This window comes from Arvicanthis niloticus, chromosome 10 (genome assembly GCF_011762505.2).
Source record: "Arvicanthis niloticus isolate mArvNil1 chromosome 10, mArvNil1.pat.X, whole genome shotgun sequence".
NCBI lineage: Eukaryota > Metazoa > Chordata > Mammalia > Rodentia > Muridae > Arvicanthis > Arvicanthis niloticus.
Window position 1 is genome coordinate 9,508,307 of NC_047667.1, and position 27,523 is coordinate 9,535,829.

The window sequence follows — 27,523 nt, forward strand, 5'->3', positions numbered from 1 at the left end:
CCAAAGCCACACTTTATTTCTTTTCTCTGGCAATCATACCTTGTAAACAAAAGTTCTTTATAAAATGCCTCATAGATAAAATATGACACAAAAGGTGAGTTACTGAAGGATGTTGATATTACATTCAAAGCACTGTTTCATTCTATAAGCTCATTATAAGTTCAAAGTAACAGTTACACATGTCTTCGGTTTTTCATAGTACACACCCGAGGCTTCATCCTGGCCTAGAATGAATGTTTTTTCCTTTATCACAAATCTATCCCAAGTTTGTTTTTCTTTTTGGTGTAATTTATGAAAGCTCATTGTATTCCTTATTTCTGGGGAGCATATTCCCAGTTAACTTTAGCTGACTTGCTTGTGATTAATCATGAATGAGTCTGCCAACATCTGTGTTTGTTTTTAATTAAAACATGCCTTTTACCATACAGAGTTCCTCTGCTTACACATAAGTCGAGAGACTGTCCAAACCTGAAGGAAATAGCCTGAGTCAAACATAGATACTATGTACCACTAACTTGCCATGTAAACATTTGTAGTCATTGTTTATCTTCCCAGAATTGGTCACATTTTGTGTTGCTTGCCTTTAAGACACTCAGAAAATATGTTTGTCCGCTGGCATAGTATTCACCAGCAGCTCTCCCATATTCCATCTCTTGCATCTTCTTTCTGCCTTTCCTACATTCATCCTCACTCCCCCAGTTGTGGTTCCTGCGTTGACTAACCAGCTGGCTCTTACAGAAGGGAGGCCAGGATCAGGCTGGACTATGAGGGAGAAAGTGAAGGACATCACAGAAAAAGTAAGTGGCTGGAAAAAGATAAAGGAGCTTGGTGCAGTGAGTATTCCTCAGGAGTAAAACACAAAGGAAAACACAGATAAGGGAGCTCAGAGAAAGTAAGGAAACTCATAAAAAGTAAACATCAAAAGGGTGGGGGAAGGGAAATGGAAATGGCCTTACGCTTTTTGTGCTCAATATACTCTGCTAAACTAGGGCAACAGCAATTCCATAGCTTTTTAGATTTTGTAGAAAAGGTTTGTCCTTGGTTTCCTGAGGAAGGGAAATGGTGGGCGATGGTGGAAGAGCGAGCTTCCACCTCTCTCAGGAGAGAAGGCAACAACACAGAGCCCAGCAGTGGACATAGGTGAGTTAGGATCCAACCCAGCAGGCTATATTCTAAGAAAAAGGTGTTTATGGAAAATGTTTGAGATTGATAAATGCAAGTGGTAAAGGTTAGAGGATGTTTAAAGTTGGTAAATGCAAGTTATAAATACTGGATGGACTAAGATGTTTTAAGGTATATAAATGCAAGTTATGGAGATATAAGTGATTTAAAGAAAAAAAGGGAAAAGATTTCATATTTCTCCCACATGCTATTGTTATTTCAAAGTTCAGAATTTTAACATTTATCAGTGGAGTTATGATAGATTAATGGAATATTGGCAGTGTATAATTCAATCATAAGCTTAATATTTTAATTTCCCTTTGGTTGTCTTCTGAATAAACATAAAGATGCTCCTCAGATTGCTAAAACATTTTTGTTCAATCTGTTTAAATATAGCTGTAAACATTCAACTTTTACTAGCTCTCAAAGGCATGAGTCTACCCTTGTTGTCTAACAGGCACCCATTAACTATATTTCTAAAATATGGAATTCAATACAATGGTACATAATAATTTACATCCTTTTGTATACTCAAGTTCACATAAGCTTCAGGGAATAAATAATCCTAAGACTTGGACCCTCCTGTCACAGATCAAATGAACTCCAGACAAGGATACATGCCTGTTCTGATCAAAATATGGCCCCAAATATAAATTATATAAACTAACATATACCATAAAAGTTAGAACTTATATACACTGAAACATGTATATAATAATTACATGCATGCTCACACATGCATATAGTCTATATTAATTATATATACATTAAACATAAATTATACATGTTAAATATAAACTATATACATTGAATATGATTTATATACATTAATACATATTATATACAGTAAATATAAATTATATGCATTAAATATTAAATCTACTTTAAATGAAAATTATATACTAAACATTAATTATATGTTAAGATTTTAAGTAAATAAGTTAAATCTATAAAGTATAAGTTATAATCTATATAATATACATAATCTTGCATGTCGTCAAGAATGGGAAATTATAGAATGAGCCCATGGAATTCAAAAAATCACCTACAAAAAAATTTTAAAAGGGGAGTTGTATATTCATTGACCACAAATCTTATTTTGAATTTTTTGACCTTGGATGTCAAGGGAATCTCTGCAGCTGAGTGTCTACGGCACCCTATAACTCGGCATGCTTATGCCCAGTTGAAATGGAAGGTCCCATTACTGGCACATAAGATAGTCCTAATCTAGTATTAATAGGGAGAAGAGGGAAGAGTTGTGTTTTCTGAAGGATGCTGAAGGAGTGAGGTGGCTGCCAGAGCAATTGGTGAGATATGCTGATGCTGGGACAAAGAATGATGCTAACTGTGATCTTGCTGACTGTCCTGATGATGGCAATGAGGAAGCATTAGGCATATATTCCTTCTGTATGGTCACAGCCAGAAATGTTTGTGACTTCTAATAATAGTTGTTAGGATTTCCTTGGTCTGAGAGTAAAAAGTATTCCAAATTAGTGAATTACACTGCTATGGATCAGGGCCTACCTATTTGTTTTATTAGAAATAGTAAGAATGTTGGATTTGTTTCTGTGGACCCTCAGACTAAGAAGAATATCTCTAAGACTGTAGTGCAAAGCATTCAGATGGGAAAGCCTGTATTTAAGACTTGACAAGCTGTCTTGCCTCTGGCTCTTAGACCTTGTGTGACAGAAAACAAAGAGACTGTGGAACCTGCTTTTGAAAAATCAATCAAATGGACAAGATGTTACAATGACCCTCCTTTTTCCACTAATGTGACTGCTTTTTTCAACTCAATCATGGACTGATCTGGAAATCTACTCAATATTGGACAAAAAGAAATGACCATGGGCATTTGGAGAGCTGGTTCTGGACATTTTCAGGGACATATTTGAAAATTGACAGCTGCCTTGTATAATGTTATGTTTATTGTGGATAAAAAATGGAACAGGTTCTGGGGTTAAGGTAAATGTGACATCCTAAGTAATCTACCTAATCTTTTACTAATTGGGAATGTTACCTTTGTTATTGGCTCTGATAATTAGTTTAATGTTTCTTGTTTATTAATTGTCTTTTGTCCAACTGAGTTTCTGCACTGTATGGTAGTCAATCTGTAGTGGTAGTACATCAACGAGTTTGTATTATGATTCCAGTAAATTTATCTGAACCCTGGTATTCTGAAAAGGGCTTACAAATACTGGAAGAATTAGATCATGCTCTGGCAAGGAACAAATGTATGATTGGGCTGATCACTGCCAATGTTGCCGCTCTTGTAACACTTACAGTCAGTGCTACTACTTTTACACTAGCTTTAGCACAAGAGATACAAATAGCTAGTTTTGTTAATTATCTTGCAGGAACGTGGGACCAATGCCCTCAGCATGTAAGAGGATTTAGGATTTAGATAGTCAGTTAGAACAAAGAATTGACATATTATATGATATAGTGCAGATCATTGGAGATGAGGTACAAGGAATGAAAGTCAGAAGACATTTGGAACGTCAAGCTCAATATCTAAGGATTGTATAACGCCAAAATTGTATAATGAGAGTGTATTCTCATATACTCAGTATAACTGGACCAAAGTAAAAAAGCACCTTCAAGGTATATGGTATATTTCTTTATTTCTAATATTTCTAATATTTCTTTAGATTTCTTTAGATTTCTTAGATTTAATAGCCCTTTATAAGGAGGTTGTAAGTTATGGGGCCAAGACAACATATTCTGATCAAGGCCCCATGTTTTTCTCCCCCTCCATTCCCCTTTCATTCCCAGCCTTCCTCTCAGGTGAACCCGGTTCCTGTAGCTCATGGCGGCTACAGATTGGCGCCCTAATCGTGGAACCTGAGAACGGAAGACAAGCTGAGGAACACTGTCTTGGTGGAGCTCCAAGGAAAATGGAAGAAAAGGCAGAGTATCCGGAGCACTTGGTGACAACGAACAGCACTGATGCTAGCTAAGTTATGGCTGTCTTTGCAGGAAGTGTGTTTAAGTGGGATACAGGTCTAGATTGAGTGAGCATTGACCCTACGTAAGCTCTTCTAGGAGATGACAGTGATTTTGGGATAGGAGAATATTCGGCATCTGCCCGCAGCCCAAGAGCTGGCTCAGGCAAGTGGAGCAGGGTAAGAAAGAATTGGAAAACTAAAAAGAGCAGAGCACTGAGTAGTATCCATAATTCTGCCTTCTTTGTTTATTGTTTGTTCTTGGCGCGCCAATGTCCACGTGTGTCAACTGTCTGGTTTTTGTTTCACTGTCTGAATAATCTGGTGTTCTATGTTTTATGGTGTTCTATGTTTGATGTTCAAAAGATCGTTAAAATTGCTTGATCCAACCCTTGGTCTAATTGCAGCAGCTGATAAGTTTTCTTAACACCTGTAGCTAAGAGCCCAGCTGAGCTGGAAAAGCCTTTCTAAAAGTATAAGCTGCTTTTAAAGGGATCAGCAGTTTTTTTAGATTCTATAAGGAAGCTAAGAGTTGTTTGTCCTAGAAAAATCTCTGTGACAAGGTGCTTTTATCTTGAAATTACAACTAGAAAAAGCAAGAAATTTTGTTTGGTTTAAATATATAAGATGTGTTGTCACTTCATTTTTGTTTCTGATTGGTTTTTAAGGTATAAATATGTTCTACATGTCTTGGTTATAGATTATTGGACTATAAGTTATTGAGTATGATTAAAAATGTACAACCTTGGTAACAAATAGTTGACTTAAGATTGGTAACTCAGGGTTGGAGTCATTCAGAAACCAGACGTATAAAGATAAAATTTAAAAACAATGTCTTTTTAGTGAGATATTAAAAGCTGCACTATCATGCATTCATATATAAAAATTGGCAGCAAAACTTTGTAACATAAAGGTAATCTACTTGGTGTTGATTTTAGAGAAAATAGATTGCTTACATTGTTAAAAATTGGTTTTGTTTCTCAAAATTATGGTTATACTCTAATGTTGCAAATGAAGCTTAAAAATATAGTTAAACTGCCAATATTCCATTGGCTACAGTTGGCAGTTCAATCATGAGTTTGAGATTTTTTTATTTGCCATGTTTATAGAAAAAAAGATACAACACATAGAGTTAAATTAAAGTTTAAAAAAAAACTTACAGCACAGTACAGTCCTGGTTTTTGGGTCAGGCCTCAAAAAACAGATTAAAAACATTTACATTTGAATTAAGACAATGCAGACTGAGCTCAGCAGAAGCTTAGGTGCCCAACATTCCTTTTGTCCTGGGTCTTCACCACCAGCTCCTAGAAAGGTGTTTTCCAAAATTTGTTTTTGGCCTTGCTTGTTTCTTGTGAGAGGAGGAATAAATCTAAGACTCAAAGACATTTATAACAGTCTGTGGGCCGAGAGTTATGATTATGCTGGAGAAATTAAAATTATGCCTGCTTCCCTCTATGATAGTACCTGCTGGCAAAAGAATTATTTAATTGTTTTGGTTCCTTTGCATCCGCTTCCTTCCAAATTTGTTAAGAATGAGAATGTATATTGGTTCACTCTATACTTTGGTTGCTCTTTGGGTCCTGTAATGTATATTGGATTCAATCTATTACTAGCAAGAGACCTAACCTTAAATTATGTAACAATTATTAGAGGACAAGGTTTCCTTCAGCTTGGCTTTTATCTGATATACTCACTCAGCTAAAAAAGATTGGTTATCAAATTAATCCAAAACAAAGTTCAAACTTAAAATTTATGAAACTAATGGGGCATTACAGCCTGACTTGCCTACTCCAGCTGGCATTCCAGTAAATACATATAGAATTATTATAGATCTTAAAGATTGTTTTTATACCATTCCTTTACATTTCTGGTAAAAGTGGGAGGTTTAAATTCAGTAAATTTACTCGTAATTTTTGAGAACCCATGGAGCAATATCGTTAGAAAGGTTTGCCTCAAAGAATGATTAATTGCTTTAATATACATATATTGTTGTTACTCTGATACTAGAAATTAAGAGTTTGAATCTTTTAGAGTACATTATTCGTTGTGTGATATTTTATTAGCTGATCTCTCTAAAGAAATTTTTCTGCAAGCCTTTGCTCCAATATAACAAGCTTTAAAATTTTTGGAGTAAAATTTGAGACCTCAGTTATATCCTAAGCTGATTGTGGCGCAGAAAATTCCAATAAAAATAGATAGTTGGGGCTAGAGAGATGGCTCAGCTGTTAAAGGCTAGACTCATAACTAAAAATATAAGAGTTGAATTCCCAGCAACCACATGGTGGCTCACAACCATTTGTGGTGGGATCTAGTGCCCTCTTCTGGCTTGTAAGTGTACATGCAATAAGAAAATGGTTTGCTTTTAATTTGATTTGCATTTAATGATTTTCAAAAGTTGTTAAGAGATATTAATTGGCTAAAACCTCATTTAAGCTTACCATAGGAGGAGTTGAACCTCTGTTTGATATTCTCAAGGGGATGCAAGTCCTAATTCCCCTTGACAATGAACTAAATAAGGTGAGATAGCTTCGTTAAAAATAGAGTAAGCTGTTAGTTATCAACAGATGAATTATACAGACTATGATAAATTATTGGCTGTTTACATTATTGCTATTCATGTGCTCACAGCAGCCGTTTGACAAAAAAAAACCATTAATATCTTTCTTCAAGTAAAGTTTGAACATCCTATTATAAAATTATTATTGTGTTAATACAAGACTATAAGATAGAATCCTAAAAGCATTTTGGATAAAAGGTTTATTCCTTATTCCAAATAGAAATTAAATTGGTTATTAAAAAATCATGATATTTGACCGATTAAATGGCAAACATTTTAGGCAAATTTGATGATCATTATCCAAAAGACAAGTTGTTACAGTTTTTCTCTATGCATGCTTTTATATTTCCTGAAATATACTACACATGCAGCCCATAAAAAAGATGTTTGCTATATTTACTGTATTTACAGATGCCTCATCTATTGAGAAGGCAGTAAATATAATTAGATCACGTTTATTTTCTTGACATCTCCTTAAAACTTTCTTCCTAAAATCATTTAAATTAAATCAGGAAGTTATCATTTCATCTAAACAGCATTATTCATGAACATCCATCTTCATGCTGATCTGAAGGAAATTTGCCAAATTGGGTGGGCTGATGCCCAGGAATTATTAGGCTATGTAATAACAGCAGAAAAGGCATTATCAGCAAACCTGGGATGAAGTATCTGAGGCTGAGCCTCTCCAAAGTATACCCATTACAGTCATGTAAAACAGCCGGCTATTTCCAGGAAACTCACTTGCTTGCCATTGCCTTTTACTACATGGCTTCTGTCAACTAATACTTTTAGGAAGCTATATTAAGGGCTGGAGAAATGGCTCAGCAGATAAGAGCACTGACTGCTCTTCTAGAGTACCTGAGTTCAATTCCCAGCACCCATACAGCTTGCTCACAACTATCTCTAACTCCAGTTCCATTGGACCCAACACCCTCACACAGAGACATACATGAAGGTAAAACAGCAACATACATTAAATTTAAAAAAAATTAGATTTTTTTAAAAAGACATATTGAAATAAGTTATCTTGCTGTTTTTGAATAGGTCCCAGAGGCAAAATAAAGTATAAATTGTACCACATAAGCAAGCTGACAAAAACAGTTTAAAAGGCTATTTAATTTGATATTAATTATTATATTTTATAATATTATGATAAAATCAAAAGTATTGGTAGAAATCCTTACCACAGAAAAGTATTCATCCGTACCCTGTTCTTGTAAATCAGAATTCCTCCTGACATCACTCCAATCAGGATTTCATTGTTACTTTGATCCTTCAAAATAAATAAATACATGACACTCTAAAATAATTAAAACAGGATTAGATTTTTTAAAAACACATTTCTTTTTTTTTTTAGTTTTCTTTTTTTCTTTTTTTATTAGATATTTTATTTACACTTCAGATGCCATCCCCTTTCCCCATTCTCCCCCTTAGAAAAAAAACCCTTATCACTTGCCCCCTTTTTCTTTTTGCACATATACATTTTTTTAAAAAATGTTAATCATAGGCTTTATAAGTATGGTATTGCTCAATCAAAGGTGTAACCCACTACCCAACCTAGATATATCAACTATCTTTGACTGGTGGAGATACATAAACATCTGCCTCCCTGTTTCCCCCCTCTTTCTTTCATCACCTCACTTCTCCTGTCCTTCTTCTCCTCCTCTTCCTCTCAGTACTCCTCCCACCTTAGCTCCTCCTACATATCACCCTTCCTGTTAAAATGAAACTTTTCTCTTAAAATACAATTAGAGCTTAATTATGCCAAAAAACACATTTCAAAGATATCATAAAATTTAATTGTACTTAATGACAAATCCAAATGGTTTGTTGTTGTCTCATAAACGTAAACTTCAAAACAAGCTGAAATGTGGCATTATTAACATTCGCTACTCTAGAAGCTAAAGAGATGTTTCAGAAGTTAAGCCCTTGCTGCACAAGCTTGGGGACCAGAGTTCAGATCCTTGTGGCCTTGGCAGCCCACCTGCAATTCCAGCCTTGGAGGGAGGAAAAAGGCAAACCCTAGGAAGCTGTGTACAAGACTAGACATATCAGCATGGGCTTTATCCTGTCTTAATAAATAAGGTATAAAAGCAATCAAGGGTGATTCTTGACATGAACCTTGGATTTCTATATACACATGTACACATGTTCCAGTAAACAAACACATAAATACCATAATACCACACACAGAAAGTTTTTTTTAAATCAATATTAATTGACTGTAATAAAATATCTACATGATATGGAAAATCCTATGATTAACAATATGTATTAACAATATCATGGAAAAATAGAATAGACTGCTCTTGAGTTTCAAAGACCACAGAAAAGAAAATGAATTATGTTTTGAAGAATGTGTAAGACCTTTCATATGATGACAATCCAAATTAAATAGACTATTCTGCATTATTGAACATGAAAAGACTTTAAATATTTTTCTTAAATGTCAATCTTGGAAACAGTTTTACCTTTTCACTTGAAATGGCATACTTTAACCTCTTAAATCCATGTGTTCTGAAATCAGACCAAATTAATGAAACAAATCCTTTGAACTGTAGCTTCAAGACTTACTTTCTTATCCTTTTTTTTTTTTTTGCTCTTCTTCATCACTTATTACTGTTATTTTTCCCCTCTACAAAACTCTAAATAATAAAGAGTAGAGCCTTTGTTCAATCATCTGTTCTGTGAACTCATCTGAAGAACAAATAGTTCTCCCATATCTGTACAAAAATGCCTTAACTATTTAGCTTGGCATAGTCATATGAACAATAGTTAATAACACCCCATGTTATCTTCCTCCAACCTAGTAAAAACCTATTCTAATTAGGCAACATCAGTTTGATGATGTGATTTGTGATAACATAATTTCATGTTTTTATTAATTCAGCTTTTGTCTTCTTTATGTTTCTAACCAAAACAACCCAAACTGAAGCCTAGATCATAGACTTCTGTAGTTCACATCCACATATTTCTCCTACTTATCTGTCTCTCAAACCACTTATCTGAAATAGCTAATAACGGTCAATATAAGACATGGTAAATTCTTTTAAAAGAAAAGCTAAACTGATAGTCAACAAGAGACAGGATAAGGGGAAGTGAAAAACTGACTGCAAAAGCAGAGGTGTCTGTGTTCTGTCTGAGGTGGTCAATCAGTTTCCTATTGCAATTGTAGCAATGGTTACACAAAGCTGCACAAGTTTTAAAACTCAAAGACCTGAACATACATAACACGCTACCTGGAAAGGAATAGTCCTTTGTGGTTCCCCACAAATCATCTCTGTTTCTTTTTAACTTAAAATTTTACTAACTGCATGAAATGGGGGTATACATTTGGGAGGCAGAGGCAGGCAGATCTCTGAGTCGAAGGACAGAGTGAGTTCTAGGACAACCAGGGAAAAACATGGAATACCACCACCACAATGATGGTTTAAAACATATTTATGTATGTTTTAAAATAAATGAGAGTCTGCTCTATTTGAAAACAGAGCACAAACATTTCTGCCTGCTTGTTTTTTTCAAATACACTTTGCTTCTGATACTCAAATAAGCTTAAGTTTTCTTTATGTGTTCTTCCTTTTGGAAAAGTCCCTTTATATTTACTGAACAATCTTTTGAGGTCTTAATATGCCCAGATTAAAAATAATGGCTTTCTTAGCCTTTAAAAAACATTTTTTTAAAAAGAGATATCATATCACTGTTGTTAGGCTGGCCTGGGCTGATTTCACTTGTCTCAGGTCCCAAGTGCTCAGATGATAAGCATGTGTCACCATGTGCAGCATTCTTTGGTTTGGTTTGTATATTAAACATGTTCCCAAATAACTGACCAATCAAAACTTTAATCTCTTTAACCTGATATTCTACATTTAGTACTGTCTCAGAAACTGTTTTATAATCTAACAGTTAAAGAAAAGGAGAACTACTTTAATTATATCAGTAAGTAATGATACGGTTAGTTATATGTGTTTTATCTAACAATGCATTTAACTCTGTAAATAACTCTGTTCCATTTGAAAACAGAGCACAAATAATTGTTTCTTATTTCAAATACACTTTGCTTATGATACTCAAACACAAGTTTTAACTGGACATTTTAAAGCATAACCTAATTTTAAAATGTGGTTCTATCAGTTGTAAACTTTCCTCAAAAAACAAAACAAACAAAAAACAAACCTACTGCACAAACACCAATGAGAATATGTAACAAACCTAAGTGTAAAAATAATAAACTCCAAATATGAAAGGAGAGTAAAGAATCATTAAAAAAAAAAAAAAAAAAAAAAACAGCAAAACATTCAAGAGACAATTAAGGAATTATAAGATACCAATCTCTTGAGGAAACCAGGCCATAGGGAATTATAACAGTGGACAGAAAGGCCTGGACTATGTGACACAGGCCTTTAATTCATTGCTCATGAAGTAGAAGCAGGCAAATCTCTGAGTTCAAGTCCTGCCTGGTCTACAGAATGAGTTGCAGGATAGCCAAAGCGATACAAAGTTCCAGGAGAGCCAAAAGTACACAGAGAAATACTCTCAAAAAACGGGAGAAAAAAAGTGAAGACAGACATATGCTTTGTGAAACATCAAAGGTAGAGCTCCTTGCCCAGAACCTGACTGGGTGAGACCCTGAGTGACAAAATCACTGTATGACAAAACTTTGAGTACTTCCCCAGTGCATTCTGCACCTGCATGTTTGTATTGAGGCAAGTTCAAAATAATTTAACTAAGGAAATCTGTGGCTCTTACTCCCATTTATGGCTAATACTAGCCTAATTCTGCTCAAGAATGTGTCTAAGGGAATAAAAATTCCACTGCTGACTCAATTGATGACTATAATTCTACTGAAAACAGCTGGACTTTTAAGTACTTCAAAGAAATATTAAAAATCTTGATAAATCACAAAAAGGAATATAACTACATAGGATGGACAGCCTTTTACAGATATAGCTCAGAAGAAACACAAAAAATTTTCAAACAGGAAAAGTGTTACACTGTGAAAGGCCAGTGATTATAACTTTAAAGACATGACAGAAAAACATGGGCTTTACAAATGAAATTCGACCATGAGATAGCTCAGTGTTTGAAACAAAAGGACAAGCCTTGGTAACAAGAGGGCATCTTGTATAATCATGATTACCAAAAATTTTGAGAAAAGCACTGCCTTTAAGGCAACCTTTTATTTATAAAACAAACATTCAAAAACTACTGTCCCCTACAGACTACATTGGTTTTGAAGCATAAACCAACACCTGAAAGAAAAAAAACAATTCATTTCCATCCATCTTATACTTATGTTATTGTGCAAGAGGAAATTTTTAGTGCAGCTATGTCAGCAGCAAACACAAATTATCCTGTTACTTAATTCTCTCAATTAATTAAAATTTTGAGGAGTTGGGGTTTATGACTAAGTGTAAGAGTATTTGAGGCCCTGGTCCAATCATCCCAGCACTGTACAAAAAGATTTTAAAATCCTTAATACAAGGGAAAGAGGCCTTACTCAACATCTAAGTAATTTTTTCTTTACTTACCCTTGCATAGTGAAATTCAACTCCATAGAGTTCTAAGGTACGTGCTGTGTTTAGGTAATTAAACTCTGCTTCTGCAGGAGATAAGCCACTGTGAAGAAAACATCAGGTCAAAACTAGATCCATAGAAAAGTTACAAGTTACAAAAAGATCATATGAAAAAAAGTCTAAGTTTTATATAAGTAACATCTGCCTTATTTCAAGGTCATACTTGCAGTAATTCACATATTTTCCAGATTACCTTCTTTATTTTCCAGGAATATAAGACTATAGTGAGTGTTATGGCAGTAGAGAACTTACTAGCATCCTTTTTCTACAACAGTATAATTCCTTATTACACCCTAAAATTTTTCATTATGTCCAGAGCTAGCTGTAGCTCTTATCCCCTTATCAAACAGGGTCTTTTGCTGTCTCTTTACAGCAAATGAGACCATTAAGAAAAACAGAGCAGGTCATAATGCAGAAAAACAATGGATCATGGGAAAGGATGCTATCCCCAACTGAATAAATACATCTATATGACTCCTGAACCTAAGGCTCAGGGAACATTGAGGAAGAGGGGAGCAAAAAGAGAGTAAAATAGCAAACCAGGAAGTCTACTGTGAGAGTGTGTCTTCTTGAAATGGTAGCGAAGCTTCATTCATGATACCCAACAATTTAGCTGCTTAAACAATGGTGGCACCAGAGACTTGCTAACAGGGCAAAGAAAAACTCATGAGTTCCTACCCCTTGACAACAACTAATACTTGCTGAGACAAAAAAATCTTTCCCAGGGATAAACCCTCTAATTGGTTAACCAAGTGGTGAACTCTGAAATTATAAAAACACAAGCCAAATGGAATCAGCAAGATTAGATAGATAGATAGATAGATAGATAGATAGATAGATAGATAGATAGATAGAGATATAGGTATAGATATATAGATATAGATAGATATATATGAAGACACAATCAAAATGAATGTACCCCTTAATACAAAACAAAAAGAACCTGTGTTAACTACACACACCTTCCAATTAAACTAGGTATTCTGTTTTTGTTTTTAGATCTGATGAATCAGCTTATCAAACAGAACTAGCTTATAGAAATACAACCCCTTTCCTTATTTAAGGGACTTTATTAGGTAAATTTTACTCCAATTTATCCTCAAAACATTAGCTTGGATAGGCTATATAAAGTTTTTACTTATAAAGGGTTAGCTTTTATAGGGAAACAGCAACCTCATCACACTAGACCACTCAGTTTAAATTTTCAAGTCATTACAGTCTACAGCAAATCCAAGGTCAAAAAAACCTTTTACCTGAAAAGTATAAGCATTATTTTTAAGTCTTCTGGATAAATTATCTTTGTAGAAACAACTTTAGAATGCAAAAGCATTCCACATCCAACACAGAAATTAATGAGAATATCTGTTTATGTGAGTGTTCATTTGTGGACAGTGGATTTCAGAAATTTTCACAGCCAATAAAATATTATTTCTCCATGCATTTAAAATATAGAAACTATTTAATCTATATCTTTTTTCATATTTCTATTGGATATTATGTTTACATTTCAGATTTTATCCCCTCACCCCATTCCTGCCACCACCGAGGAACCCCCTATCCCATCCCCTCCTGCCTCCACAAGGGTGTGCCCCCACCTACCCCCACTCCCCCCTTCCCACCCTCGAATTCCTCCCTGCTTGCAGTTCAGCCTTCATGGGACAAAGGATCTCCTCTCCCATGCATGCCTGACAAGGCCATCCTCCCCTAAGTATACAGCTGAAGTCAATGGGTGCCTCCCTTTGTGCTCCCAAGCTGGTGGTTTAGACCCTGGGGAGCTCTGGTTGGTTGGCACTGTTGCTCTCCTCTTGGAGCCACCAACCCTTTCAGCTCCTTCAGTCCTCTAACTTCTCCATTGGGAACCCTTGATCAGATCAATGGGTAGCTGTGAGCATTTGCCTCTGGATATGTCAGACTCTGGCAGACCTCCGAGGAGACAGCTACATCAGGTTCCTGTCAGCATGCACTTCCAGAGATCCATATTGGCATCTATCTTTGGTGACTGCACATGGGACAGATACCAAGGTAGAGTGGTCTCCAGATGGCCCCTCCTTGACTTTCTGTCCCACACTTTGTCGCCATATTTGCTCCCTTAAGCATTCTGTCACTCCTTTCAAGTAGGACTGAGGCATCCACACTTGGTCTTCCTTCTTCATGAGCTTCATGTGGTCAGTGAGTTGTATCTTGGCTATTGAGAGCTTTTGGGCTAATATCCACTTATCAGTGAGTGCATACCATGTGTGTTCTTTTGTGATTGGGTTACCTCACTCAGGCTGATATTTTCTAGTTTCATCCATTTACCTAAGAATTTCTCGAATTCATTATTTTTAATAGCTGAGTAGTACTCCATTGTGTAAATGTACCACATTTTTTGTATCCATTCCTCTGTTAAAGGACATCGGGGTTCATTCCAGCTTCTGGCTATTATAAATAGGGCTGCTATGAACATAGTAGAGCATGTGTCCTTGTTATATGTTGGAGCATCTTCTGGGTATATGCTCAGGAGTGGTATAGCTGGGTCCTCAGGTAATGGTATGTCCAATTTTCTGAGGAACCACCAGACTGATTTCCAAAGTGGTTGTACCAGCTTGCAATCCCACCAACAATGGAGGAGTGTTCTTTCTCCACATCCTCGCCAGCATCTACTATCACCTGAGTTTTTAATCTTAGTCATTCTGATTGGTATGAGGTGGTATCTCAAGGTTGTTTTGATTTGCATTTCCCTGATAACTAAGGATGTTGAACATTTTTTAGGAACTTCTCGGCCATTCGTGTTCCCTCAGTTGAGAATTCTTTGTTTATCTCTGTACCCCATTTTTTAATAGGGTTATTTGGTTGTCTGGAGACTAATTTCTTGAATTCTTTGTATATATTGGATATTAGCCCTCTATCAGATGTAGGATTTGTAAAGATCTTTTCCCAATCTGTTGGTTGCCATTTTGTCCTATTGACAGTGTCCTTTGCTCTACAGAAGCTTTACAATTTGATGAGGTCCCATTTGTCAATTCTTGATCTTAAAGCATAAGCCATTGGTGTTCTGTTCAGGAACTTTTCCCCTGTGCCTAAGTATTCGAGGGTCTTCCCCACCTTCTCTTCTAATTAGTTTCAGTGTATCTGGTTTTATGTGAAGGTCCTTTATCCACTTGGACTTGAGCTTTGTACAAGGGGATAAGAATGGATTGATTTGCATTCTTCTACATGCTGACCTCCAGTTGATCCAGCACCATTTGTTGAAAATGCTGTCCTTTTTCCACTGGATGGTTTTAGCTGCTTTTTGCAAAGATCAAGTGACCATAGGTATGTGGGTCAATCTATATCTTAATATAAACTTTAAATATATTTAATGGATGGACGGACGGACAAACGGCCGAAACAGACAGACAGATCAACAGACCAACTGACCAATTAGCTCAATAGTAGAACACTTTCCTAACATAAGCACAGTCTAGGTTTGATCCAAATCTTCAGTGACATACTTATATATTTGAGATTTACTATATAAACAAATATATATTGTATTACATATAAAAAACCATGTATTTGCCATGCTGTGCCCATTAGCTCTTCAAAATTAGGGATTGAGCTATTTTTTTCTAACTTTGTGACACTTTAATTATTACTGAATTGGCAGTAAGAGCTAATATTTCCTTAATATGTACCTTACTAGGTACCAACTTGAGAATTTTGTGTATATAATCCCAAGACTCAGAATTCCTGGCCAGGAGGTGGTAGCAAACAACTTTAATCCCAGTGCTTAGGAGGCAGTGGCAGGCAGAATTTTGAGTTTGAGGCCAGCCTGGTCTACAGACTGAGACTACCAGAGCCACAGAGAGAAACCCTTTCCAAAAACAACAACAAAACTAACAACAACAACAAAAAAAAAAAAACAGAAGAAGAAGAAGAAGAAGAAGAAGAAGAAGAAGAAGAAGAAGAAGAAGAAGAAGAAGAAGAAGAAGAAGAAGAAGAAGAAGAAAGAGGAGGAGGAAGAGGAGGAGGAGGAGGAAAAAGAAGAGGTAGAGGAGGAGGAGGAGGAAGAAACGAAAGATTCAGAATTTCCAACTCAAGATACTTTAATTCTTTCTAATTTAAATCTAAGGAAACAGAGTGACAGAAACAGGACTATGGCCAAGGTTCTGATACAGTGAGTAGTTTAAGCCAGGAAGTCTAACTCTAGTTCAGACTTTTAACCAATATGCAACAATATCTTTGTTCTGTCACTATTCTGAATCATAGGTTAAAGCAAAACTGAATTCTGAGGCCACAAAAAAAACAATTCTTAAGGCCAGACATGTGGTACACTACTTTAATCCCAGCACTTTGTAGGTAGAGGCAGGTGGATCTCTATGAGTTCAAGGCAGGACTACATGGCATTCCAGGATAGTCAGGGTTCTGTAGAGAGGCTTTGTCTCAAATCATACCAAATCAAAACAAAACAATTCTCTTCTTAAAAAAAATGTCACATGAAGATGGAGACTTGGCTCAGCAGTTAAGAGAACTGGTTGCTCTTAAAGATGATGCAAATTCAATTCCCTATATGGTACCTCACAATAGTGTGACTCCAGTCCTAACACTCTCTTCTGACCTCAGTGGGTACTAGGCAGGCACATGATCCATAGACATACATACATACAGAACACTCATACACGTAAGTATACAAATCCAAAAGAATATCACAAAACGTAAGATTAAAAATACCCTCAAAGTTGAATACTACTGAGAATGAAACAAGTTAACTGCCTTTAAAAGAACATTAAAAGAACTTCATTACATTACTTTTCTCCACCTCATTCATTACTAAACAGAATCAATATACTTCAAAACCCTGAAAACTAAGAAATGACCAAGTCAATTGTACTGTATATTACAAATACATTATTCCAAAATGTCCTTTTTAAAATTAAAGTTTTATGCACCTGTGTGGGGGTGCCCATGGAGACCAGAAAAGGGCATCAAGATTCCTTGAAACTGTAGTTTCACACAGCTGTGAGTTACCTGATTTGGGTGCTGGGAACTAAACTTGGGTCCTCTGTAAGAGCAACAAGCACTGAGCCATGTCTCCAGCTCCCTAAGATAAATTTTTTAAAGAACTGACAATGTTACATAAAAGTAATCAATATGTATCAGTCTTAAATTTATATAAAAAGAAAGAAAAATATAGGTATCTCTATTCCCATAAGGTATGTTTATAATTTCATATCGAAAGATAATGCTTTTCTGTTGCCAAAAAGCATTTTGCCTTAGTAAAGATATATTATACTGGTCATGGGAACCCAGAGTTGGGGTTGGGCAGAGTTGTTTTGCTTTTCTCCAATAGAAAAACAAAAGTTATGCTCATGAGAGCTAACATGGGGTAGAGTTTCACCCTACTCTGAGCAGCCAGCCTGTTTCCTTGGAATGTGGGGCTCCCACGGGAGGACTAATGGTAGCACCCAAGCTCAAACAAGGAGCAGAAAATCATCTTTAATTGATCTGTGTACCCTGAACATGCCAAACAAATGTGTTTATAGAACTATGTATTACTTGTAAGGTTTGTATATTGCAGAATGAAAGACCAGGAGAACATCCCTGACAGGATTCACCTTCAAGGATGTTGAGATGCTGAGACCTGCTGTTTCAGCTCTGTGATTGATCCTGCCTTAAACTGATGCTGTTTCCAGAGACTTGCTTCTGGAACAGCTTCGGAAAGGACTGCTAATCCCAGATGACCTCTATTTATTCAGCCTTTCAGATTGATCCATTCAAGACTTCACTTAATCAACATATAGAAACTGGACAACAAATGATGCCAGTAAGCTTTCTTTTGACTTAACCATTTTTCTAATTTTCTTGGGCCACCAAAAAGGAAATCTTCACCCCAATTCAGCAGAAAGCAATTATAAGAAGACTGTCCCAGTCCTTTAAGTTTCAGTGGATAATTTTGGTCATTTCATGAGTTATAGATATGTTAGAATTTTAGGGGATGATTTACAAATAATTATGGTCTTGGATAGGAAGGAATCTAAATAGGAGGTTAGATTCAGGAATTTCTCTTTCCTTTTTTTCTATCTTTCTTAGGTAAGGGAAGGGTTGAGAGGAAGAAGGGGATATACAGAAATTTTAAAAATTAGACAAATAGGAGTAGATTATTGAATCTACGCTTAAAGCAAAAGACATTTTAAAACCATAAAATCTTACATTGGTAGAGATCCGTATATTTTGATGCAAAATTGAGGTTACATTTTGTTGCATTGGTACAGAATTTTATATACTGATACAGGTTTAAGTTTTCATCAGTATAAATCTTTGTATACCGATAAAAAATTTAAGATTAATTTTGTTGTGACATAATATATGTATGGTTCAACTCTTGTATGTATAGGTATTATGCCTATACATCTCATTTAAAGTACAAGGTTTAGTCCCAATCCTTTTACTGTGATTACAAACTGTTCAGGATAATTAAGTAATGCAAATTAAGAAGTCAGTCAATCAAACTCATGGTCATGTTAGATACTAGTCTGGATTACCACAGAATTATCCATCCTGGGGTTGTACCAATAATAGCTAGAGACAGACAATGTTTATTTAGATACGCTATAGATAGATAGTCTTCTAAAACCTTAGAAGCTCACAGAATATGGCATTTAAACATTATTATTATTAATTTAAAATCTTTTTTGATATTGAGACATGTCAACTTGGCAGTAACCCATTCAACTTGGAAAAGAATGATGAGCTTCAGAAACCTCCATATGGAGTTACTTCAATTATGTCATGCTAGCCACTGGGGAAAGAAAATGCCCTTATTTCATCTGGAGACAGAATGCCATCCAGAAAGAACCTGCACTTACAGGGAAGTTGACTGGCAAGCTCTGCCAAGACATAGTAAGTGAATCCTTCATAATTCCTGCTTCACAAAAGGTCTATCAGATATTCTGGGTCAGAAAGCTAAAGACAGATGCTCCACCATTTTGGAGACTGTCATTTCTATAAAACTCCGGAAGCTCCATTTCTGAACTTCCAGCATACTCAGGTAATATTTACTCTTTCTCAGGTCTCTGATGGGGTTGAAGACTAGATAGTTATAGTCTCACAATTAAACTGAAGTTGTTTAGCATTTAGAAAGGTATTTTAGATCTAAGAAGTAATTTTCAGGTTAATAATGCAAATTAGGATAAAAAATTTAGATACAAAACTCTAAACTCATCCAAATAGGATAGATAATAAAATACTTTCTCTTAAGTTGCTGAAAACAAATTGGACTTTTGAATGTATCGCTTATGTAATAATTTCCATAATTATTTTATAATTGTTCCTATTATACACTCTTTATTACTTTAAGAGTCTTTATTTAGATTTTTAAGAAAGTGGGGAACTGTTGAGGTTAGGTCTGTTACTATGTATTGTAATTCTAAATACTGGCCCTGGGTGCCTCAGGAACAAGAGAATCTTCACATAAGGCAAGTGATGCTATGTAATCTTACTCCTTAATTTAAAACTATTATTTGAATAAAGTCGGGCAGAAGAGAAATAGGCAGGGTTTCAGTTCCTGGGCTAGGGTTCTGAGGAGGACCATGAGTAGGAAGAGGGAAAAGAAAGTGGAAAGAGAAAATGCTATGGGTTAGGTGAGTCATGAAAACATGGCCATGAGAATTGGCCAAATGGAGTTTAAGAGCTAAGTTATAACTTGGGGCTACTGACTGACAGGAAAGTAGACATAATATCTTAGAGAGTAGATATCTACCCAGCTCTGGTACATTAAAGTGCTTATTATAAATATTAAAGTTGTGTGTCCTTTATCTGGGACCCTAATGATCTGAGCAGGGTAGAAACCCCTGATTGAGACTAAATATCTAATACAACATAAACTGTTTAAATATAATTTATGGTTGTTACAGAAATGAAAACAAGGTGTATATATATATGTGGTGAAATAAACAATGAAAGGTTTTTATATAAATTATCCACACATTTCTTTATAATGATAATAGAAATTCCTATATCAAGTAAACAATAAAATTAAGAATGATGTAAGACATTCTGCCCTCTAGCAAAGTTTCTGTCTTAGATAAGAGTTTCATTATTGTGATGAGACACCAAGACTATGGCAACTCTTATAAAGGAAAACATTTCATTGATGCTGGCTTAGAGGTTCAGAGATTTCATCCATTATCATCATGTGGGAAGCATGGCAGTGTGCAGACTAGACATGGTGCTGAAAGAGCCGAGCGTTCTACACACATCCTGATCCTCAGGCAGTGAAAGGAGATTGTGCCACCCTGGGTATAGCTTGAGCTAGGAGACCTCAAAGCCCACCTCCACACTTATATCCTTCCTCCCACAAGGCCACACCTACTGCAATAAGGCATACCTCCTATTAGTGCCACTCCCTACGGGCCAAGCATTAAAACATATAAATGTATGGGGGCCAATCCTATTCAAACCACCATAGTTGCCCATAAAGCTTATCAAAGAAAGAGAAAATTAAACACATGCTTACATATGCTGCTGATGTAACTTTGCAATTTCTTTCTCAAAATCTTGAGGTTGATTAGGAATGAAAGAATAATCTGAGAGGTAGCCTGCCAAGTTTTCTGACTGATTGTAGTCTCCAAGTTCAGCTAATAAGAAAAAGAAAATATCATACTTTAATACTTTACTTATGTTAAAATCAGCAATGTCATTAATTCACATAAAGTTATGAAACCAATGTGTTTCTAGTTAAATTAAATAAGCTGTAGTAATTCACATAAAAATAATTGCTAACTACCTAGACATTCATTGACTTACCTCAGAAGTTCCTACTTCCAACACACCTGAAGACATCTTGCAATGTGTTATCAATACAGACTACAAAATCATAGGCAACTTGATTAAAGCAGGCTGATACTTACACTGAACAGCAAATGAAGCTAAAAGGGCAGCAGTATTACAAGGACAGGACAATCTATTAAGACAAAGGAAAAAATACATAACCCAAGGATAAATAAAACTTCAAAAATATGCTGTAGTTTGTTATACTACTGACATTGGAAGTTTCTATATATGCATCTATTTTACCCACAATTAAATTAATTAAGCTGGGTTTTAAGGCACACGTCTATGATTCCAACACTCAAGAAGTTAAAATGACTGCCTGTTTGAAGCCAATCTAGGTTACATAATAAGACAATGTCTCAAAAACCAAACAAAAGAAACTCCTTTTCAAATAAAAGGCTGACAAAAGAAACTAATACTATCTATAACCATTTTTAAAATTTATTTACAGCAATCATTCATGAGTTATTTAATACAGAATTTAAAATATTTTAAAACTATATTGTAAGAAAACCCTTAAAAATACTCACCTTCCAGTAAGAATGTCTTGCTTAATTTGCAAAAAATACTGATACCTTAAAAAAAAAAGATATTTAGTAGAATCATCAAATTGAGTTCTTCTATATTTTATACTTATATTAACAAAATTAAACATTTAAATATTCCCTTTTGTTATCTACACATTAGCATATTAACTCAGCATATGTATACATTAGCAAAAATGCCAGAAACAGGACTTTGTGAGTTGATTACAAGTTTTTAAAATTCATTAATATATGGAACTTTATATTTTGAATATCTTGGTTCTATTATAAAACTACACAAGACTTCCAAGATCTCTGCTGCTAGGGAGAAGACTTAGGAACAACAGTTTGAACATTGGTACATGCGAGAAGAACTAGAAGCATAGACAATTTAAGCATCAATGACATAGGAGAAAAAGAGCATACTAGAAACCAGTGGAAAAAAACATCCTTTCTGTGGAAACAGGAAGTCAGGACAAGGACAGGCCTAGGTGCAGATCATTTTCTTCTTAACCTTTCTGTGGAAAAACAACTATCTACTTCCACTAGAGTTAAGAAAGCTCTTTCATCAGAAAATGAATCGAATTCTGTCTTCTACTATAGCTCTGGTATTAAAGTGTTTTAAACAATCTGGTATTAAACAATCATCTTCTTTTAACATGAACATGACACACTGCTAAAGTTGCTTACAAGATGGCACTGTTCTTTTGTCCCTGATAGTGGGTAAGCTAGTCAATACCTGGGCAAAATCACCTTTGCTGAAAATATTGGCAGAAAAACAAATGTTATGATATTAAATATTGAACAGGGATTTATGGACTTCAATCAGTTTTTAAAAAGTCAAAACTCAACACAAATGTTATTTATTTAATTCAGGACAGTGGAATTCTATCAAATTTATTTGATTTCATAATCAAAACTTTAAGATGGAGCTAGTGGCATAAGTCACAACTAAGGCGTGTACACAGCATACACAAGGCCTAAAACCACTAAAAAGAAGAAGAAAAATCTAAAAGGCCTTGAGTACAAAAACTGTTTTATACTTGTGAATTAAAGGAGATATATATATATATCTCCTTGGTATAATTGTAAAATTCTATAAAAATAATACTTATACTTACTGGAAATTATTTAAGCAAAGAAGGGAATTATTAGATTAAAAATCAGAAGTCAAGTTCTAAAGTAGCCTATGATATGGAGGAAACTTCTAAAATTTGAGTGAGTTTTAGTTACTACATTTGTAAAAGGAAAATTAGATCACTTGTCTAGTGTATATGTTTTAGGAGATTAAAAAAAAAAAAAACCCAAATCGCTTCTAATGATACCGGTACTTGCCAATACTGAAGTACATTTATCACAATGGAAGACTTTTTCTTCCCACTAATTCAAAATGGTATCTATCTCAAAGTAAGGAGATAGAGCAAGGATCCTTTTGTGTGCGTGTGTGTGTGCGTGTGCGTGTGCGTGTAATATAAACTTCTTCCAAAAAAGTAGCAACTCGAAAATAATCATGATCGTTATACTTTCTCTTTTTTTATTTAAAAACGATTTCTCATACAATATATTCTGATTCTGGTTTCTCTTCCCTCAACTCCTTCCAGATCCTCTCTAATTCCCCACCCAAGTACATACCTTTTCTATCTCTTATTAGAAAGCAAGCATCTAAATAATAATAAATATAATATAAATACAAACACACAAACCAGAATCAGTCAAAACAATACACAAACAAAAATTCAAAGAGAAAGCCATACACACTTAGAGACAAACACATTTATACACATAGAAAACCCATAAGAACAAAATATGAAACCATTGTCTATGCATGTATTTATCAGTGTGTGCGTATGACTACATGAGTACATGTGACCACACAGGTCAGAAGAAAGTACCCTGGATCTCCTTGGAAGTGGAGTTACAGGCAGTTGTAAGCCACCTGACATAGGTACTGGGAACCAAAGTAGGGTACTCTGTAAGAACAGTATATGCCCTTAACACTGAGCCATCTTCATTAGCCCGAAACCAAAGTGTTTCATAGCCCTGGCTCCCTTGCTATAATACTAGAATTACCTGAGGAATGTATATATGTCTGTACTCATTTGAGTCACACTGCATCAGACTATCCAGTCAAATAGACACATCAGAATATCTAGCTATCCTAATTCTAACTTATTAATCAGGGTAGAGATATACTTTTGTATAGTATAATGATTACATGAAATGTAGTCATGTACCATACTTTAACAAAAGTAGTACTTACAAAACATAAAGAACTTTGAAATTAAACAATATATCTAATAAAAACAAAAATGGTCTCCTACACCAACAGCTTCAGTACAAGTTAATTCTCAACTGCTTACATATTTTTACTTTCTTCAAGTTATGACTCAATTATCAGTGAGATATACCCATAGTTTACAGCATATGCTATTAACACACAGGCACACATTTAGGTTCTAATAGGAAATCCAGTTTTCTGTGTGAACTGAACACTGAACCTGGCTATGGTTTGAATGTGAAATGCCCCCACAAGCTCAGGTATTTGAACACTTGGTGCTGCTCTTGTGAAAGGTTGTGGAACCTTAAAGAGGTAGAGCCTTGCTAGAAGAAGTGAAAAAAGGCCATGAGGTTTGGTAACCCAGCCCTATTTTCTGTTCTCTGTCTGCTTTCTGCTTATGGATATAATAATGCAAGCTACTTCTAGCTCCTGCTGCCATGCCTACCCTGTCATGATGGGCTGTAATCAATCCTAAACACCAAGTCAAACGAGCCCTCTTCCCTTAAGTTGTTTCTAGTCAAGTATCTAATCAAAGCAACAAGAGAAATAACTAAGACAATATAACTGACAATATTTTAATTTTTTGTATTAACAAATATCATAAACATTAAAAATGTCAGAAAGTTAATTTTAAGTTGTTGATGTTTTAATTGTGTTTCTTATATATGTAGCTGAAAACGAAAAGTAATTTATAGTGTTTTATACTTAAAATTGTTCATTAATTCTGACTAATTTCCTTGGAGTTCTTGCAAAACCAGGAAAATTTTTAGTATACTGATGATTGCTTATAATGATAAAAGATTATTTTAAATATTTAACATCAACAACATACTTGCTAAATTTAATATGTAAATTATACTGTGAGACAAAATAAATCATGGCTGTAAAGGGGGAAACAAAGTAACAACAAAACCTAAGAGCTATAATAGTAAATTAAATACATTTATTAGTGGTTGCAAATATTCCAGCTGTCAAACATGGCACCTGTACTCCAGGGTCTTCTTATCATCAAAAAAGCATAAGCAAACAGAAAAGATTTTCAAAAACTATGTTTTTAACATCAGCCCAGCCATAAAACCTTTCACCTACAATCGGTCCTGCCTGCAAGGTGCGATGGGGCAGGGGTAGCACAGAACTTGTGGGAGTGGCCAACACGTGAGTGGCTCAATTTCAGCCCACACCACAAGAGGGAGCCCGTGCCTGAGGCTGCCTGGTTGGTCAGAAACCAGGACAGCCCATGATCTCCAATTATATCCTGCTACACTCATAACCTAGCCCAATTGTCATCAGAGGTGCATCATCCAGCAACTGATGGGGGCAGATGCAGAGACCCACAGCCAGACACAAGGCAGAGCCTGGGGAACCCTGAAGAAGAGGCGAAGAAAGAATTGTAGAAGCCAGAGGACACCACAAGAACACGGCACACAGAATCAATTATCAGGGCTCATAGGTGCTCACAGAAACTGAACCAATAAACTTGGCCCCATTCTCTAAATCTAAAACAAAACACAAAAACAACAACAACAAAACATGGCCCCTGTAGGGAACCTGGGGAGAGAGTAAGTGAGCAGAGAGACTGGGAGTAGTGGAGAGAAGGGAAACTGCAATAAGGATGGAACACAGGAGAGAAGACTAAAAGGGTTTTGTTTTGTTTCTTAAAAGCTTTGTTTAGTATTGAGAACTCTACAGATAGAGAAATAGCAGCGTATACTAATACAACAGCTTTATTCTGCTGCTGCTCCATTCTACTGCATCACTAAAGTAATTCTGACAGGCCATCCAGGCAGCCTCAGGCACGGGCTCCCTCTTGTGGTGTGGGCTGAAACTGAGCCACTCCTGTGTTGGCCACTCCCACAAGTTCTGTGCTACCCCTGCCCCAGTGCACCTTGCAAGCAGGACAGATTGTAGTGAAAGGTTTTGTGGCTGGGTTGAATTAACACCTATGTTCTTCTATCAGGGAAGTGTATAAAGGGGACAGTGTTCTAATTCTTTCCGTTTAAATGACTAATTCTGCATTCCATCAAATACAGTCACCTGCACTTAAGCAGCTTACTGTAATGACTGTTACGGCTTTCTTTACTTCTGCCATTAACGCTTTAGCTATTCTCCCGAGCACTGCTGAGACGCTCATAAGGATCACTCTTGAGTACTTTCTCAAGTACAAGTGACGAGCTAAGACTTAGAACGTGCAGTAAATGTGTTTTATCACTGCCACATCTTTTATAAAGTTCGGTGTATTTCCTTTGGACTTAAAAATATATCCTGCACATGATCGCTATATGCATATTTTAGACATTTTATGTTCTACTTAGTGAAGAGAAAGAAAAAACCAAGAATATGCTTTTACATGAATATATACATATATATACATATATATATATACATATATATATATATATCAAAAACTCTCTCACTACACAACATGCCTTGGGTACAATCCAGTGCCATCTCATGTCTTCCTTTAATTTCAGCAGTGCTGCTTGGGGTGGGTGAGGTGGCTCTGGGTGTCCAACTCCTAACAGCTCTCCCACTCATGGAGGAAACAGTTACCTTGAACATTTATAAACTTTCTATATGCTGGTTTGGAAGTTCAACTTTTTAGCATGGTCATTTATTTTTGCCTACTTAATTTTATTTTTTCATATTAGATCACTGACAATGTTTTCAAAAGAAATAGTTCCCATATACCAACCTTGTATACTCTTCTTGTAACTTGTTGGGGTCACTTACAAAGAATTTGACTCTAAAGTTCAAATTGTAAGGTGATCCTCCTAAAATTAACAAAAACAGCTCTAATTAATCAGATTATATTAGTCCTTTTTCTTTATAAGACATATTTGCAAAACATCAAGTAAATAGCATGCTTACTCTTTAGCTGCTTCCTTATTGGTTTGTTTGGATCCAGCCACCTCTAAAAAAATAAAGAAGACAGATTTCTTTTTTCCCTGAAAAAGTAGCATATCAGTTATTGCAAATCTATTCCACTTGAGGACTGCATTTTTGAAAAGGGTTTAATGTAAAAACATTAAATTAGAAGTAATGTTGTGTCTTGACTGCTAGTGATGTAGAAAGGTGGTCCTATTCCTAGGCAGGCACATCTGGGCTGCATTAGAAAGGGAGTCAAGAATGAATCTGGGAGCAAACCAGTAAGCAAAATTTCTTCAAGTTTCTGTGTCAGGCTCCTACCTTGATGTCCCCTGCTAGACTGTAACCTATAAGACGAAATAAACTCCTTTGTCCCCAAGTTACTTTTGCTCAGTGTTGTATTACAGCAAACCACTACAGTCATAAACTACTTTAATGATTATCTAAATGTGAGATTAGACTACCCAAAGCCTGATGTCCTTGTTCAGTTTTCCTTCAAAGTAAAATATTCTGATATAAGAAACACAAATACTTAAATAAATGTGGAGACACAGCTTAGAAATAATATAATAATAAGCAACGAGAAACTTAACAACACTTGAATGACCTCAGTGAGACAGGACTTAGGGTCTTGATTAAAACCATGAAGGTGGAACACTGATAACATGTAGTGCCAGGCTGTTAAATGACAGCGTTCGTAGTAAAGTAAAAAAAAAAAAAAAAAAAAAAAAAAAAAAATCATTAAACAAAAATAAAAACAAAAACCCAGGAAGGGGCTGGCAAGATGGCTCAGTGGGAATGGCATTGGCAGTCAAGTCTTATGACCTGAA

General features: G+C 35.5%; 1 protein-coding gene across 4 annotated transcripts in view; it reads right to left on the reverse strand.

Moving 5' to 3' along the window:
- The window catches only part of Ptpn4 (protein tyrosine phosphatase non-receptor type 4), a 159,177-nt gene that overhangs the window by 76,988 nt on the left and 54,666 nt on the right, over positions 1 to 27,523 (reverse strand). For all 4 annotated transcript variants that reach the window (XM_034513093.2, XM_076941031.1, XM_076941032.1 and 1 more), the window contains 7 exons: positions 26,697 to 26,739; positions 26,521 to 26,599; positions 21,557 to 21,601; positions 21,104 to 21,156; positions 20,710 to 20,830; positions 12,189 to 12,276; positions 7,845 to 7,933 (listed from right to left, as the gene is read on the reverse strand). In XM_034513093.2, the coding sequence (XP_034368984.1) occupies positions 7,845 to 7,933; positions 12,189 to 12,276; positions 20,710 to 20,830; positions 21,104 to 21,156; positions 21,557 to 21,601; positions 26,521 to 26,599; positions 26,697 to 26,739 (518 nt within the window). The remainder of the gene's footprint in view (positions 1 to 7,844; positions 7,934 to 12,188; positions 12,277 to 20,709; positions 20,831 to 21,103; positions 21,157 to 21,556; positions 21,602 to 26,520; positions 26,600 to 26,696; positions 26,740 to 27,523) is intronic.